At 49.6% G+C, this 17,607-nt stretch overlaps 1 protein-coding gene across 1 annotated transcript; it reads left to right on the top strand.

Annotated features, from left to right (window-relative positions):
* The first annotated feature begins 2,127 nt into the window (after positions 1-2,127).
* Positions 2,128-16,301, top strand: HDAC3 (histone deacetylase 3). Its single transcript, XM_003209968.5, has 15 exons — positions 2,128-2,290; positions 2,446-2,528; positions 7,270-7,412; positions 8,634-8,715; positions 9,872-9,928; positions 10,016-10,071; positions 12,256-12,389; positions 12,653-12,733; positions 12,852-12,925; positions 13,165-13,229; positions 13,554-13,643; positions 13,774-13,832; positions 14,233-14,312; positions 14,731-14,888; positions 15,071-16,301. The coding sequence occupies exons 1-15, from the start codon at positions 2,236-2,238 to the stop codon at positions 15,138-15,140; spliced, it is 1,287 nt and encodes a 428-aa protein (XP_003210016.1). The 5' UTR covers positions 2,128-2,235; the 3' UTR covers positions 15,141-16,301.
* The last annotated feature ends 1,306 nt before the right edge of the window (positions 16,302-17,607 follow it).

The following is a 17,607-nucleotide window of genomic DNA, read 5'->3' as shown; positions in this document are numbered from 1 at the left end:
CACACCGCAGCCACCAAAGCATCCCAAGGGCAGCAGGAGCAGCGGGAACCGCCGCGTCCCCCCCACCGCACGCAGCAGCCCAAGGGCACCAACCCCCCAGCATCACTTTGCAAAGCCCCTCGCCCTCCCTCCCCTCCCCCCCCGCTTCGTGACTCACGGCGGGCGGAGGACCGAGCGACCGCCAGCTCCCGCATCCTCCCCGCAACCCCCGGAGCCACTTCGCTCCTCCGCCGCCCGCCTTCCCATCCCCATCCGCGGTGCGGTGCGTGGCTGCGGCGGTACCTGGGCCTGCGGTGCTCCGCAGCGCTGTCCCCGTCACCTTCACCTGCCTCCTAGCAGCCCCGCATCCCCGCGGCTCTGGACCGCCGCGAGCATCCTCCGCTGTCCCGGCTTCCTCGGGAAGGAGCCCGGCGGCTTCTGTCTGCCGAGGCGGCCGCTGCCAACCTGCTCGTCCTCAGCCTGAGATCTCCGGAACGCCCGCGGTGGGGGATGGCTGCAGGCAGGCTCAGGGAAATGCTGCTGGCAGCTGCAGCGCGGGGCAAGCGGCAGCAGCGGGTGCTGGCACGCTGCTCCCTGCCCCAGCACCCCCCTTCCTGGGCAGTTTTTGGAGCGGTGAAGAAGAGCCGGCTGGAAAGTGCCTGAGCACAGAGTGAGGTGCGTTTGCCTGCAATGGTAGAAGCATTGCAAAGGAGCCCCTGTGGATCCAGCAGCCCACGTTAGCACAAACGGCTCTCCTTTCTTCCCCAAAATGTCTGAGCTGTTCAACATTCCAGTGCCACATCCTCCCTCTCTGTCCTCAGTCTGGGAGGTTTCACCCCAGTCTTTTCTGCTGCAAATGACACCTCTGGATCCTGCACCCAAAAGCCACCCAACACTTGTGGGCCCTGGTGACGCCAGTCCCGTTCCACCACCACCACTGAGACTCCTCGTGCAGCTGAGCCCTTGAGGACAGGTGCATGCAGGTGACCCATAGCCCTCAGCTGTGCCACCACCAGAGCTCTCTTCCCCATCCAGAAGTGGCCATCAGAGCCCTGGCAGTGGCTGCAAAGAGCCACAGACCCTCCTGCATCCTATGAGTTGAGGAGGTCATCAACTCATCAGTGCCACCCTTCTGTCTGCTGTCCCAGGGTGAAATGGGGGCACACCAGCCATGGCAAGGGGAGACAATGGGCACGAGGCCAGGAAGGCTGCATGAGAGGGCATCTGATCTCAGCCCAACACACTGCAACAGCGTATAGCATTGCACAGATTGGGACATTAAAAGTGTTTTGCACCTTGTTTCTTCTAAGGGCACACTGCAGGTCTTGGGTTCTCCTGAGACGTAGGGTGAGGCTGATTCCTATCTGTTCTCATGCCCACGCTGTCCTTCACAATAAATCCTTTTCTGCTCCCTGGTGCTTCCGCCCACCCAATGCATTTCTGCATAGCAGTCCAAACAGGGGGTGCAACCAGTCCTGATCACGCCATCCCCTTTCCCAGGGGAACCCTGCATGGGAGGAGCTGGAAGCTAGAAAGGAGCAGGCAAGGAGCGGGCTCTGCTCCTGCCAGGCACCACACAGCAGTATCTTATCCCATAGAGTTCCTCCACCCATCCTTCTTTCCTTCCATCAACACTTATGGGGCAGTACTGGGGTATGGCGTGGTGGCTCTGGCCCCAGCATCCCCCTGGATCTGCATCCCCACGGAGCCCCAAACCCATGTCCCTATGGGGATACATCCCTGTGTCCTCACCCCCATGGGGATACATCCCTGTGTTCTCATGCCCATAGAACTACATCCCCATGGAGCCCCAACCCCGTGTCTCCAACCCCACACAGCTACATCGCTGTGGATGTGCACCCCAGCGGGCTCCATCCATACACAACTCCATTCCAGCAGATCTGCATCCCCGTGGGGCTGCATCCTTCATCCTTGCTTGGTCCATTCAGAAGCCTGGAGGCTTCGGGCTCCCTTGTGACACTGCTGGCAGCTCTACTCCAAATATCGCCACGGTTAACGTGAGCGCAGCTGCGGGCGCGCTGTCTGCGAAGTGGGCGGTGCTTTCGCAACGCCCCGCCTCCATCCGCTCAAGCCCCGCCCCCATCCCGGTCAAACCCCGCCCCCATCCCGGTCAAACCCCGCCCCCTTGCGGTCACTTCTCGCGAGATCTAACGCGCAACCAAGCGCCGACGAGCGGCGCGGTCGCGAAGTGATGACGTAGAAGGGGCGCGGGGCGGCGGTGGCGGCCTGTTCGCCATGGCGAAGACCGTGGCCTATTTCTACGATCCGGACGTCGGCAATTTCCACTACGGTGCGGGGCTGGGGTCGGGCCGGGTGGGGATCGGGCTGCTTTGGCCCCGCTCCCGGCTCGGGGTCGGGGCTGCAGAGCGGTACCGGCCAGCGAGAACGGCCTGTGCAGCACTCGGGCCTAATCCTGCTCCGTGTGGTTTCCATCCTTCCTTCCAGGAGCCGGGCACCCCATGAAGCCGCACCGTCTGGCGCTCACCCACAGCCTGGTGCTGCACTACGGCCTCTACAAGAAGATGATCGTGAGCATCGCTCCCCGGGGGGATGGGGGAAGGCGGGTGGGCTGTGGGGCCTCCGCACGCGGAGCTGAGCTGCTGAGCCCGGTTCCCAGCTGTCAGTGCAGAGGTTTGGGCTGCGTTGCTGAGTTCTCTGTAAAAAAGTTCATTTGGCCTTTCTCGTGGCCTTCGGCTCCATACTGGACCCAGCAGGTAGCACTCTGCTCACGGATGTGGCTATAAGTGGACTGTAGCATCCTGAGGGTCTTCTGAGCCCCCAGCGCCTGCCTGAGCTCTGAGGGCATGGCAGTGCTGCTGGCTGTTAGTACTGAGCTGAGCTGGCACTGGAGGAGTGACAGTGGGTGTGAAACCTCTGTGCCTGGAGCTGCCTTTGGCAGAACCCAGCAATCAGTGTGGGCTGTGTGTTATCATACACTGATAAAAAGAAGCCGTCTGGAGGCCGACGGGGCCATCTCAGTGCCTGAATGGAGTTCATTCATCCTATCTCATATTTCATACCTGTCTTTGATGTCCTTGCTCCCCAACCAATTCACTCAACGTAGTCCAACATGTTACTGGTGTTACTATTGGGAAGATGGTTGGTTTTTTTTTCCTGAATGCTGAGCTGTGTAATCCTGTTAAAACACAGTCATCATTTAGTGATGATCAAAAAGGAAGCTGACGTTTTCTTATGTTTCAAGTATGAGAGGAATGGAATCTAACCATAAATGTGTGGTACCGATGTGGTGAAATACGTTGTTTCACTTGGCATAAGGGACACTGAGCTCAGCCCCTTTCCTGTGAATCCCTGTTCACTTTGCTGTCTTTTCCTCTAAAACAGAGCAAAGAAAGCTCTGCAGTACAGGGTGTGATGTCTCACAGTACGAGAGCAAGGCAGGGGTGCTGAGAAGCATGTGCCTGCTTGATGCTGCTGAGATGGCTGCACATTTCAACCTGCAGAATGCTTGGTCTGAGCTCCTGAATGCATTGGGGCTGCTTCCTTTGTTCTTGGCTAGCTTCTTGGCACCTCAGTTCTGAGGGATCGTATCTGAACTGTTTTGGCTGCTGAGAGATTAGATTCCTGTGCCAGGTGGCGCAGTTCCAGGTCACAGTGTCTGATTCACAACCCAGGTCTGGCTGCTCCTTGTTGTCCCCAGAGCCTGTCATCTGCTTCATGTGCCCTGGGGACAAACTGCTCCCCAGGAGGCTGCTGCAGCTCCACACCTTTCTGGTTGTGCATACCTGTGTGTATGTTTGCATCTGAATGCATGTGTGCTTGCTTGTATCCATGTACGTACAGGGTTTCCTCTCATGGGTGTTCCTTTTTAAAAGGACTGAAGAGCACTTCTGTCACAGGCATCATCACACGTAGCACAGAAGGTGTAAACCGTTGCTTGAAGGTGCAGGGTTGCTGCTGCTGTCTCCTCCTCTGTGTGCTCACATTTCTCATCTTTATTCCTTTGCCACTTTGCAATCAGGCCATTCTCCCTGTGAAACTCCAAACGAGCAACTTCCCTGTAACTGGTGTCTGAACTCAGTGACCAGGAGGTTATGCTGATGCAAGTGCACATTCCTCTGACAGCTTTGTGCAAACAGCAGTCACTCCAGCTAGGCCAGGCACCTCCACACTGCTGACAGCTCCCCAGTCTTCCTCTTCCCCAGCATTAAAGCTATCACCTTTACTTTACTGCATTTTCAAGGATCTGACTAGGTGTTTGATTGTGATAGCAGAGAAAGCCTGTCCTCAAAGGACTCCTAAAGACTCAGGAGTCAGGTGATACTAAAATCAGAGTTGTGTTATTGTGAGCACGGGAGAGCAGTAATGTTGATTCTGGCACATCGTGCTCTGGCATGGTGTTTGCAGTATTTGAGAAGGCAAGACAAGGTGCAATATTCTTGCAGGCATGGTAGAAAAATGTGAGCAGACAAATTAACGCAAGCAGGAAAAATGGATCTCAGCTGCTTTAAACATGCCACACCATTTTGATGTTCTCTCTTAGTGCTCTGAGTGCCTGGCATTTGGTGTGGGCTCAAGTTCAAGCTGTTCCACTGCCAGAGCACTCTGTGGTGAGAGACCTGGGGATTGAGTGGGAGGAAATAGAAAACGAGCTGTCCCAAAATGAACACACAGCATCAATTTTTAAAAGGAGATGCTAAAATGGACCAGTGAAACTGCTCCTTGATGCAATATCTGAAATTAATTTAGAATGCTTAAATATTAAAAAGCTCCCTTGTGCATTCAGTGTTGCTCCTGCAGTTTGGTGTTTAGTAACATCGCATCCTTTAGATTTTTCAGCTGCCATTGTAGGAGTTTTTGCAGGTGTAGTAATCAGCAGATGCTGAGAGTTGAGCCCTCTGCAGGGTCCGTCCTCATGCTGGTGTGTGCTGGCTACTTTGCCCAGTCACTGGGAAGCCAATCCCTGCTTGGCATGGTGATGGAATGCAGGCTGTAGGGATGTTCTGACCCCTTTGCTATTAGCTCTCTCTTCCCAGTGGAGCTCCTGGTCTTTGCCACCCACCCTGCCATGCATGCTTTCCCCTTCCTTTCATTTTCTTGTCCCCATCTCCTGCCCCAACAGAGCCTGCTCTTTTTTCTCCTTCCAGCCTATGAGGCTTTTCTTCTCTGCCTGCTTTGCCTTTTTCTTCTCTGCTCAGGAGCATCTGCACCTTTTCATCATATTACTTTCTCCTGTCTTGCCTGGATACAGGCAGTTGAAACCAGTGAGACAGCAGGAAGAAGTTGCCCCGTTCCTGCTGTGCTCCTGGGGAAGCTCTGGCTGGAGTATGCTCAGAGAACACCGAATCTTTGCAGAGTTTGGCTTTCAGATTTTGACTGCAAGTGTATGGACTTCTATGAGTTGGAATTTTCCTACAGAAAGAGCAAAAAGCACATTCTGACCAGACACATCTAAACGTTAAATCCGTGTCTGTGTGAGGCAGTAGGCAGGGCTGAGCATTTCACTGTTTTTAGCCCTGAAACTGGTGGTTATTATTATTTTTATTTTTTTTTTGAGGAGGGGGAGGGTTACACTTTTCTCAAGAAGCTGAAACTGCAGAGGGAGCTTCATCCTGATTGGCAGAGCTCCGATCACATAAAAGCAGGGGATTATTGGCCAACTGTGACCATAAAAGACCCTGTTAACTTTATGCTATGGTTACATCATCATCTGCCTTCCTCACCACCTCCAAACAAGAGGCTGCTATTTTGTCAAGGTAGCTGAAGTCAGGTTTACTTTGTGACATCTTTTCCAGCTTATTTGTGGCTGTGGTGGACAAATCTTTAAGGCTCAGCATTGCAGAAGGAGAGAGAATTGTCTCGCTTGTGTTCTCTGCTTTTCTGCTGCGTGTTCCTGCTGCCTTTCCTGTGCTGCATCTGGAAGCTGCTGGATCCCGTGGGAACCGATGGAACTCGGTCACTCAGCAAAAGCAGAAGAGTTTTATGCTGAGCTGGCTGAGCAAGGGGCTGAGTGCCAGACGTGCTCAGGGAGGTGCCTGGGGTTGTGGCTGCAGCCAGTGAAGGGCAAGCGGAGGGGGAAGGAGTCAGCTTTCCCCTTTTACCAGCAGTGAGTAGGTCTGGAAGCTTTAGGTTTTGGTGTTTTTGTTGTTTTTCATCCCTCCTTTCTGCTCCGAGTCCCAAGTCCCTCTATTTCTTTATCCAAGAGCACCTCTTAACGTCCTATAAGTGTCACTTCTTTTCTGTGACACTGTGGTCTTGAGTTAATCAGTCATCAGGATTCCTGATAGTCCTTGTTGGATCCAGCCTCACTTTCACCCCTGCCTGCCAGTCCCACTCTCCTGGCTCCAGCTATCCCAAGCAGCAGCCTCTGGTGAGCAGAGCCCCACACATTCACAGGGAAAGCACCGTGCTACATGCTGAGCAGTACAGTTGCAGAGTAAAGGAGATAGCACGTTTGTTAAGTTGTGTTTTACCTCTGAAACATATCAGAGGTCCTTCCTGGCCCGGGGAAGGCATGCTGGGAGCTGCCTCAGCACGTTCTCCCTCTGGAGATGAGCTCATGCTTTCTATGTTGTTTCTTTTTTTTAATCTTCCAACTTTTTCATAAAGCGTGAGCTTTAATTAAGACAAGTTCTGAAACACGAAAGATTCTCTCTTACTGGTTTCAGTGTAACTTTAATTTCCCCTTTTCGGGTATGTGGAGTTGACTTTTAACTTCCTGTTTATTGAGGTATGCGTGTCAAGTGCCAAACTGGCAAATGTGTGTTGTCATGAGAACTTTAGCTCAAATCCATCCAGCTCCATGACTGTTTTTAGCTGACTTTCCAAAGGAAACAAAGCTCGTGCAAATGTTCCATCTGCCTAAGAGCCTTCTCCAAATTAACTTCTGAACTTACCAGCCCTGTAAACAGCTCTGATGGAGGGATGGAAACCTCCACTACATCAAGGTGCTCTGACCGCTGAGGACAGAGCTGAAGTTTGGGTTCAGCTGTTACTTTTTGCTGGCTTGCTGTTCGTCCAACCAAGGGGGTGGGGTGATAGTGATGGAAGGAAGGGATCAGAGAGCATATGGGAGAAGCTGCAGTTATTACAAAGGGCAGGAGATGCACTTATGGCTAAAAGATAGAAATCAGTTGAGAAACAGGCTTTGTGGAGCAACTTGTTGCGTGTCAGTGGATGTGATCATCAGGAAGCCAGTGTACTGGAACTCTTTTAGATACATTTTGTGCAGGTCATTTGTCAGCCTGAGATTTCTTACAGTCAAAGCAAACGCAGCTTTGGACAGGATGTAATCTTGTCTTTCTCTTGAAGGTTTTCAAGCCATACCAGGCATCGCAGCACGACATGTGCAGATTCCACTCTGAGGACTACATAGACTTCCTACAGAGAGTGAGTCCCAACAACATGCAGGGCTTCACCAAAAGCCTCAATGCCTTCAACGTGGGTGATGACTGGTGAGTGCTCTGCGCCTCCTGTGAACCTGGAGGCAGAAAGGCTGCTCTGATCCTGCACTGCTTGTGTCTGGAGAACTATTGTAGTGTGTACTTGTTATTTTTTTAAGCAGAATGAGGTTGTGCCCCTCCTGAGCATAGCAGATTATTGGAACCGCCTCAGTTCCTTCCCCTTCTCTTCAGATCTTGTCATCCTCCTTTTTAGATCTGTCTTTACATCATAAGCTCATTGCATTAGAGACTGTACCTCCACTTGTTCTTGCAGAACCTCCAGTTCTTGAAAATACTATTTTATTTTCTTTCTAAATAGTTGCCTCTCATTTTGGCTACCTTAATACGTGCATGGTAAGTGCAAGTAGCTCTGAGAGCCTGATTTTTCAGGTAGAACTGAGGAGAGTTTAATGCTTCTGTCTTCACGTGAAAGCTTGTTACAAATATTCAATTTCAGTCTTTCACTTTTAGGAGAGACAAACCTTGACAGGAGCGTGTGGAAGGGCTCTGTGCAACTGGGGAAGTACACAGTATGCCTTGTCTGAGGAAAGTAATGGCTGTCAGAGAATAAGATTGTTCCTCTGTATTCTTTGGAAGGGAAATCTAAGTACTGGCACGAGAGGAGTTACATTAGATAGAGAACACTGTTATCCCAATAAGGTATTGGGATAATGGCCAGGTTTTTAATATTTAGGCTGGAAATCAGAAGGCTGTTCTGTAACACTACTCTGATCAGAAACCACTTATCAGAATACAGGAGGAAAATGAAAGTCTGTAAGCTATTATTTGTCCACGGGTGACATTTGGGATGTCCGTGTGCCACTAACTCACAAGCATCACACCACATCCTCTGTTTCTATACTCTCCTAGAGATCCTGGTGCCTGTATTGGCTCTGCACGGTGGGTTTGATCCTGCCTCAGCTCTGCCCTAAGAGCTGCATTCACATCCAGTTTTACCATATTGCATCCTGTGCTGTGTGCTGGGCAGTGGAGTGGGCAGGATCTTCCCAGTGCTGATGCAGGGAGATGGCATGGGGCAGACCTGTCCTCCTTCCCCTGAGTCGTATCCCAGCTCTGGACGCACATCAGCAGGGCTGTGGGGCAGATGCTGTTGTGTGATGTGGGCAGAGGAGAGCTTTCAGGACTAGCTTTCCTGGCTTTGCTCAGGAGAAGTGTAGAGGAATGAGAAGATGTTCTTTGTTTGAATCGTGACTTTTTTTTATTCTTTTTCAGCCCAGTGTTTCCAGGGCTCTTTGAGTTTTGCTCTCGTTACACTGGGGCCTCCCTGCAGGGAGCAACGCAGCTGAACAACAAGGTAACTGAGCTGATGGGCTTATCTTTGAAGTGCTGGTAAAAGACAAGTGGCTATCAGTTCAAGGACATGAATGTGTTTAGTATAATAGTGTGGCTCTGCTTTGTGGCAGTGTAAATTCTTCCCACTATAAGACTGTGAAGGTTAAGACTATTCCTATGTCATTACAATGACAAAACTATAGACTTATTTAAGATGGAAAAGACTTCTGAGATTATCGAGTCCAACCATCCACCTAACAACACAAGTCTACCACTAAACTGCATCCCTAAGCACCACATCCACAAGTCTTTTCAGTACCTCTAAGGATGGAAACTCCACCACCTCCCTGGGCAGCCTGCTCCCATACCTGACCACCCTTTCTGTCGATAAACTCTTCCTGATACCAATCTAAACCTCCCCTAGTGCAACTTGAGGCTGTTACCTCACATCCTATCGTTTGTCACCTGAGAAAAGAGACTGTTATCTCCTTGCTGCATCCTCTTTTCAGGTAGCTGTATAGAGTGATGAGGTCTGTCCCAAACATCCTCTTCTCCAAGCTGAACTGGCCCAGTTCCTTCAGCTGCTCCTTATATGCCTTCAGAACCAATTATTCAGCTGTTCAATCCAGAGAGAGTCACAGCTTGCTAATACTGCACATGGTAAAGCCAGAAGTGCTCTCAGCACTGTAGAACAATAAGCCTGTGTTCTTCAAAGAAACTTACCTGCTGAGAGATCTCCAGAATGCTGCTAGGTCTCTGCTATGGAAATGCATTAAATGGGGCCACTCAGTATGTCTGAAGAAGAGGTCTGCTGGGGAGGGTATCAAGGCTTCAGAGGTGTGAGTCTTTCAGAGAGAGAATGCTTCTGGGAAAGGTCTGATGAGCATAAAAGGCAAACACAGGAAAAAGCTACATGTGCCAGGTGTTCTGCCTGGTGCTGGGTGGAGGGGAGCTGGTCTTTCCTAAATCTAAAGGGGAATGTAAAGCACACAGCTAATCTGTTGCTTGGGCTAATGAGCAGGACAGAGCTCTGGAAGGGCTTCTGTGGGTGAAGCAATAGGCAGAGAGGTGTGTGTGTGGGCCACAGAGCTGGGCTGGCCAAAGTCCCTTCTGACAAAATGGATGCAAGGTTGTTACAACCACACTGTCATGTTAAACTGACTTCTCTTTCCTTTCAGATCTGTGATATTGCAATAAACTGGGCAGGGGGCCTACATCATGCCAAGAAGTTTGAGGTAATGAGGTGTATCTGCATCCTTTATGTTTTTGCATCTGTTGTTCTCTGCTGCTTCTAATGCTGTCTGGTTTTCTCTGTGTGGCAGGCTTCTGGGTTTTGTTACGTCAACGACATAGTCATTGGCATCCTGGAGCTGCTCAAGTAAGGATGTGGGGCAAGTGCACTGCTGTCTTGGCTGGTGTGTGACTTCCCTCTCCGTGCTGAATCTCTCTCCCTCATCTGCCTGGTGCCTGTTCCTTTCTGGAGTCCAAGAAGGGCTCAATCGCTTGGCCTGATCTCTTCTTTACACACAAGGAGTCTTAAGAATTGGAATTTCTGACTCCAGCTTTGTTATTCTGCTGCCTAGGCGATGTGGAGAAGTTCAGTTCTGTTTCTCCTCATCCATCTGTGAAATAGCCATTTCAGGGTCTCCTGGCTCGCTGCCTTTTTGCTTCCGTGAGCCTTTTGTAGGTAAATGCAGCATATGGCTCGCTGGAGAGTTGAATGGCTTATCTTTCTTGATTTGCTTGACTGGATTAAGAACAGGACTTGGGTAACACAAATGATTAAAGGATGCTTTCTTTGAATAGAAAATATTTTTTTTTCTTCAGAAAACAAAAAATAAAATCATAAGAAGGAAGAGAGGAATACCTGACATTTCTTGGATTAGTCAGTGGTGTATTTTTTTTTGTACTCTCAGGTGCCCTGCTATCAGTATTTAGTGATAAGCAAGATGTTGCAGGATTAAACCAAAAAGAAAAGACTTGAGGATTCTGGTTGGTTGACCAGAAGATAGTTATATGACTGATGGCAAGCTTGCTCGCTTGCAAAGTCAGACTTATGGGACATACTGAGTTTTTTTATACCTCCTTCCTCTCTACCAGCCTTCCCTATTTTGAGTTTGGGACCTCAGGTCTTTACTGTTGCATCTGTGCCCACCTATTTTTCTTGTCTCACGTGAGTCCTGTTTGCTAGAGGTTTCAATTATTCCTCATGGGAGATTACATTGTGTCCTTATTCTTTTGTTCCATGTTTTGGAAAAAATCCTTTCCTCCCTTTACACAAAGGCTGTGTCTATGCAGCCCCTTCTTCTCTTTGCTATCATTTGCCTATAGGATAAATAACCAGGGCAGTTTTGACTTTTTGTGTCTCTGGGAGGCTGAGACGAGGTGCTGTTCTGCTAATCAGCATGGCTCAGTGCCATCAAGCAGCATGATTAGGTCACTGCAGACACTCTTAAGGCTGTGCCTCCAGCAGACAGATGGTGTGAACCACACGTTCCTCCTCTCTGTTTCTTGTGTTGTCCTGGTTTGTTTTTTTTCAGGTCCCTCCTGCTAGAGTTTTGGCATGCATGCCAGATCCTCTGCTCTGTGGGGATTGACCAGATGCAGCATTTCCTTTAGAAAGTTGTGGGATTTCTCTACAACTGAGCATGCAGTCCTTGAGCTGACAGCAGGGTGCGGCTCAGTGCCACGTCTCCAGTGCTTGACAGTACCAGTGCTGTCACCTGCGTGTCAGCTTTGACCATTACACCAGTGTGTTTACTTCCAGTGATCTCCTATTCTTCCTCCTCTCTCTCTCTGTGAACCAACAGGCTGCTAAATGTCATGCCCGAAATGCCTGTTGGAGTGGCTGTGCCAAAGGAAGCCTTCTAGAATCCAGTTATCCTTCTCTTCCTTTCTATACTGAACATGCATTCTGACTCACACTATGCTCAGTGCTTCCCTCACCCCTGTTGTCATTAATCTGCCTCTCACCATCCTCACAGTGTTGCCTCCTGAGGGGCTGACAGCACTCTGCCCTGATTTCCACGGCAGTTAGGAGCAAGGCAGCCTCTGCAGCCCAGCCTGGTGGCTTTGGTACTAGCCAGCGTGCACACAGTGCTGCCAGTGCTCTGGCACGAGGAGGCAGTGAGCATTCCTTGGCTAACTTACCATTTATTTCCAGATATGTTTAAAAATTCTTGAAGTTCTTGAAGATTAACTAACTGGCAGGTTGTCTGAGGGGGGGAGGAGAGGAGCACAACGTGCAGCTCTCTAACTCTTGTGGTTAAAATTAGTTTCTTTTTCTGCGGTTTCAAAAGTATTTCTGGCCCTGTGTGAAAACTTTTTGTTCTATGATCTCTTTCCAGGCTCAGCAGAAGAAAATGCTTTAGTGGGGTGGGTGCTTAAGTTGAAGCTGAGTATAAATGTAGTGTATCTGAAGCTATTTGTTACGAGATAGATGAGATCTTCTGGTGGGTGGGCTTGCAGTGGTCGTTTTCATTGCATTGAGGCATATGTGGGGCAACAGTGTGGTTTAATGTATAGCAAACAATAATGCTGCTTTTTCTCCTGCTTCTGGTAGATACCACCCACGTGTCCTGTATATTGATATTGATATCCATCACGGAGATGGGGTGCAGGAAGCTTTCTACTTGACAGACCGTGTGATGACTGTGTCATTTCATAAATATGGAAACTATTTTTTTCCTGGTACAGGTACGTAGCTTCCTTGGCAAGGTGAACTTGGCCTTGTTTCAGAGTCCTTCAAAAGTGCTGCTGGAGTTTAGGGGTCTAAAACGATTAGATTAGAACTACAGGAGCAAATGATGGAAGAAAGGACGTGGAGAAGCAGCTAGAGAGGAACAGAACTGTAATTCTTCGCAGTAAACAGATTGTAGCTGGGTTAACAGACCAGATCTGGCCTTCTGGCTCCTGTGAAGTCTTAGGGTTGTTGTGACTCTTCCGTCTTTCCTTGCCAGGGGACATGTATGAAGTTGGTGCAGAGAGTGGCCGTTATTACTGTCTCAACGTGCCTCTACGAGATGGTATCGATGACCAAAGTAAGCAGGCGTCCCTTGCCCTTCTCCCTTGTCTATATGTTCATTGGTCCTTTGCTCCAGAGCCATGACAAACTTTTTTTTGTTTTTGAAAAACAAACTTTTGTTTTTCTCCCCAAAGGTTATAAACACCTCTTCCAACCAGTCATTAACCAGGTGGTAGATTATTATCAGCCCACCTGCATCGTATTGCAGGTAAGGAAACAAGCCTTTGTGCACATGTACGTTCTTCTCAGAGGTTGTAGTTTGAAGGGCCATTTCTCAGATGTCTTACTGTCTGTTCCTGGGAGGTCAGGGTTGGTGTGACCCATCTGAACTGCTAGGTGAAGTCACCTTTGCTGAATAAAGCTGGCAGAGGGGTAGGGATACCAATGTGTGTCTGGAAATCAGTGCCTATCTAGCCAAAACTCAATTGTTCTTTTTCTCTTCCCCAGTGTGGTGCAGATTCTCTGGGTTGTGACCGTTTGGGCTGCTTTAACCTCAGTATAAGAGGACATGGGTAAGTATAGCAGGGCTGGGACACAGCAGAAAAACTGCAGATGGTCCTGTGTTGTGAGATTTCAGCTTTGTCTTTGGCCTTCCAGCTGCACCAGCTTTATTTGTTTTCAAACTGCTGTGTGACAGAGACTCTCAGAATGGGACTTTGTAGAAAAGCAGGAGTTCACAGAGCAGCACGTGGCTCAGAGCCTCTGGGTAGGAGCCCTGAACTCCAGCTGGTTTGTTACACCAGCCGTGGTGGTGGATGAACACAGAGTGAAATTTTAAGCATGTGAAACGTGTGCTGCAGGTAGCAGCTTTGATGTTGGTTCTTTGGGGTTCCTAGGGAGTGCGTGGAGTACGTCAAGAGTTTCAACATCCCCTTGCTGGTGCTGGGAGGAGGCGGGTACACAGTCCGCAATGTGGCACGCTGCTGGTGAGTCTCATGGGCTTGTTGTATATCTGATGAAGCATTTGCTGTGGGCTTTGTCCCCACAAGCACCCCGTAGCTTGCTCTGGACTGAGCTCATTTTAGTCTGTGTTATGTTGTTGTTTTTTCTCTTCAGGACTTACGAAACATCGTTGCTTGTAGATGAAGCAATTAGTGAAGAGCTCCCATATAGTGGTAAGTTCAGATTCCCTTGTTTTCCTTACTAGTTGAGCTAAAGCAGTTGTATCAACTGAAGATTTAGCACTTAATTCTGTGATGACGAGGGCCAAAGAGGCAGCACTTTCTAACCTTAGTCCTGATCCCCTTCCATCTCCCCTTTGTAGGCTTATGATGCAGTAAGGATGTGCCTGCTCAGCATTTTATTTGGATCACTTGGGTGACTTGAGCATTACTTCTGCTGACTCTCTTGTTTCATATAATTTTTTGCAGTTGCAGAGTTGTACATCACTGTGGTTTATAGGGTCTGCTTACCTCTAGCATGGTGGGAGGGTGAGCTTTGCTTCCCTGCAGAGCTGTGCATCTGCTGACTGACCCCCTTGCCCTTGTGCTTTAACTCTTGCTCATGTCTTCACAGAGTACTTTGAATACTTCGCTCCAGATTTCACTCTTCATCCTGATGTCAGTACAAGGATTGAAAATCAGAACTCCAGGCAGGTGAGTGCCTTGCATGCCTTACAGCAGTGTCCAGGTGTAGCCCTAAAAACCCTGTGGTTGATGTCCTGTCCTGCAAAACCAGATGGAGCCCAGGCAAGGAATTATTGTGGCGGCAGAAAGCTGATAGAGCAATCACAGGCTTTTCTCTGAGACGTCAGAAAGTCTCAAAGGGTCTATAATATTTGCAAACTCTGCTGGATTGTCTTACTGTTCTCTGAGTCCTGGAGCCTCGGTGATTGAATTAACTTTCCCATCTCTTCTGCTCTGCTAAATAGCTTTCTGCACAAAGGCATTTCTCATGGCCAGCACACGGGCGATGCAGGCAGCAGTGCTGACCATTGTGGCTCTGAGCAAAGCATCAGATCTGTTGGTGATGATCCCTCTCTGTTTGTTTTTTTTTTTTTTTTTTTCTGAATAGTACTTGGATCAGATCAGGCAGACAATATTTGAGAATCTGAAAATGTTGAACCATGCTCCCAGCGTGCAGATCCACGACGTCCCTTCTGACTTGTTGAGCTATGATCGCACAGATGAACCTGATCCAGAGGAAAGAGGCTCTGAGGAAAACTACAGCAGGTACATCTCTAATGTTCTGGTGAGATGAGCTTTCCTTTCTGTCCCTGCAGGATCCTCTCTCTGTAAATATGTGGTCTCCTCATAAAACAGTCTGTGGGGTGTGTGGGTACAGGGCATCTTCTGACCTTGTAGGCATTTATCTGTCAGGGTTCTCTTTGCTGATATTGTCTTTTCCCCCCTAGGCCTGAAGCTGCCAACGAGTTCTATGATGGTGACCACGATAATGACAAAGAGAGTGACGTTGAGATCTGAGGAATCTGATGGACACTCTGGACTCTGGAGATCTGGGACTCTGGACCATGGGGGGGGGAGTTCCCGTGTTGGACATTGGTGCAGTTAATTTGCTGCACGGGAGCCAGTGAGCCCTCCCTTCATATTCATCTGCATGCAGTGGCAGCAGAAAACAGCAGCACTGCAGACTTCTGCTCCCTGAAACGCAGAGAGCAGTGAAACATGTTCCTTGCTTTCCACCATGCATCACGGTTCCACCTGTCACCAATCTGGGAAATGGAAATTCAAGCAGCACTCAGACCTGTGCCGTGGACTGGCTGGCAGCCACGCAGCTGCCTTCTGAGCCCCACTCAGTCAGCTTCTTCAGCTCCCTTGCAGGTTTCTGCCAGAAAAGTGGGAGCTGAAGTGTCTGTGCCTAGAGCCTCTGCCTCATCAGCAGCACACCTGCCACATCCTGCCGTCCCCAGCCCTCTGCTCAGGTACCCACTCGCTTGTCCTCTTGAAGCCTGCACTGAGGCTTTCTTCCTTGTATCCTTTCTACCCATCTGCTGCTCCACAGCTCAAAGAAAACCATTCAACAGGACAAGGCCAGTTCTGGGTAGGGGTCAGGAGCATGGTTGGAGCAGGGTGAAAGAACGTATGCAGTGTAGTCTTGTTCATCTCCCCTATACTCAGCTTTGTGCTCACAAATGGGTAATGCCACACTTTGCCAAGTTGGACCTAACTCCCTTTTTTTTTTTTTTTTTTTTTTCCTAAAGTTCTTTGAAAGGTTAAAATCACTGTGAAACAGCAGTTTGGTTGCCAAGATCAGTACACAGTGTGTCTCACAGCTCTAACGTAGCTTCCAGCTGTGTTTTCCAAGTTCATAGGTGTGTTTGCAAGAGGCTTGGGCTGCTCACTGGGAGCAAAAACCACCCCCTCCTGGCTGTGCCCCAGAGGTGTCACTGTTCATGGGTGAGGCTGCTTCCTGCAGGTCCTGTTGTCTTGTCCTCACACAGCAGAGGTTTCCCAGATTCCAGACTTTGCTGCTCCTTCTCCTGCACTGTCACCTGGTCCTCTTGTGGTTTGGAGGGTGCTGTTTGGGGAGAGGGGAGGGGCTCAGCCTCTTACTGTACATACTGTTCTGTTTGTTTACTGATGTCTTTAAACATTAAATGAAGAGGCAGTATTTTTCTTACCTGATCTGTTTGTCTGTTTAATGCTTGTGTCTTTTTGACTCCTGTCCTCCTTGAAGTGTACACTGCTGTGCGCCAGAGCGCAGTGAGGGGAGCCCTGGGTTCTGGGCTTGTGGCTGTTCCTGCTTATACCTCTGGAACAGGGAGAGTTGACCAGGTTGCTGCAGAGTGCGTGTAAAACCCTTGTTTTAATTGTAGGTTCTTTGCATTGCACTCTCCATGAGAGGCTGCTCTTCCTGTGTTCCTCAGGCACACGTTAATCACTCTCCATTTCTGATTCTGCTGCCATCTCGCTTTTATTCCCTGTCTCCACACAAATCTTCCTGCCAGGCACCAGTGTGGTGCTGCTGTGACCTGCAAAAGGTTTGTCCTCGCATTCATGGGGAGGGAGTTGGCAAACAGCTCTACTAATAGCAGCTGGAGGCCAGGTGGTCTTTGGCCTCTGCTGGGCCAGGCCTTGAGAGGCAGGCAGTGCTGGAAGCTGGAGCTCACTGGGAGCTGGCTGCCTGCCTGGGACCTCTGCCTTTCTGCCACCCAGTTTGGTGCTGCATCTTGACTTCATCAAAGGCCAGCTCCAGGAAGTGAGAGGCACTGGATGTCCTTGCATAGGTGATGCTGGCCTGCTCACGCAGCCTGGTTGAGACTCTGGAGCCGGGTGTCACCTCATCTCCACTCCTGTCGAACACTTCTGCACAAAAATACGATCTTCACAGGATTTGATGTGGGCTGCTGGTTACTGCAGATGCAACACAATTGATGGCCATCGTTTGTCTTTCCAAGCTGCAGGCTTGCAGGTTGCCATCTCTTTGCTAGATACCTGCTTGCCACTGCATACCCAGGATCTCAGGTGAGTCTTGCTGTTCAATCCCTTCCTCCTGCCCAACCCTCACCCCTGTCCTGCCCCAGGCAACGACGTTCCTGCTCCCCATCGCATCCCAGCCTCTCCATTGCTCTCCCTTTTTTTCCACCCCCAGTGCAACCCCCGTGGCTGTTCTGCCTCATAAAGAAACTGTGTGTGAGGCTGAGCTCTGCTTGTGTGAGTTAACACTTGCCATTCCCCGAGTACTGAAATGTGCTCATGTGAAGTTAGAAATAACCACCAAAAAGAATACTTCAAATTATCGATTAATCAAAATAGCCAAAGATCATGGAGAATTAAGCAAACCAGCACAAAGATTCCTAACAGTGCACAAAAGCATCCTGCTTCTTACTTCCTTCTCCCTTAGGAACCTTTATGACCCGCAGCCCCCACCTTGGATAGGATCTGTTCCTGCCCTCTGCAGCCCAGCATGGACTGGAACACAGCTTTCCCC

Source organism: Meleagris gallopavo, chromosome 15 (assembly GCF_905368555.1).
Source record: "Meleagris gallopavo chromosome 15, MGAL_WU_HG_1.1, whole genome shotgun sequence".
Taxonomy (NCBI): Eukaryota; Metazoa; Chordata; class Aves; order Galliformes; family Phasianidae; genus Meleagris; species Meleagris gallopavo.
This window is presented reverse-complemented; position numbering and strand designations above follow the sequence as displayed.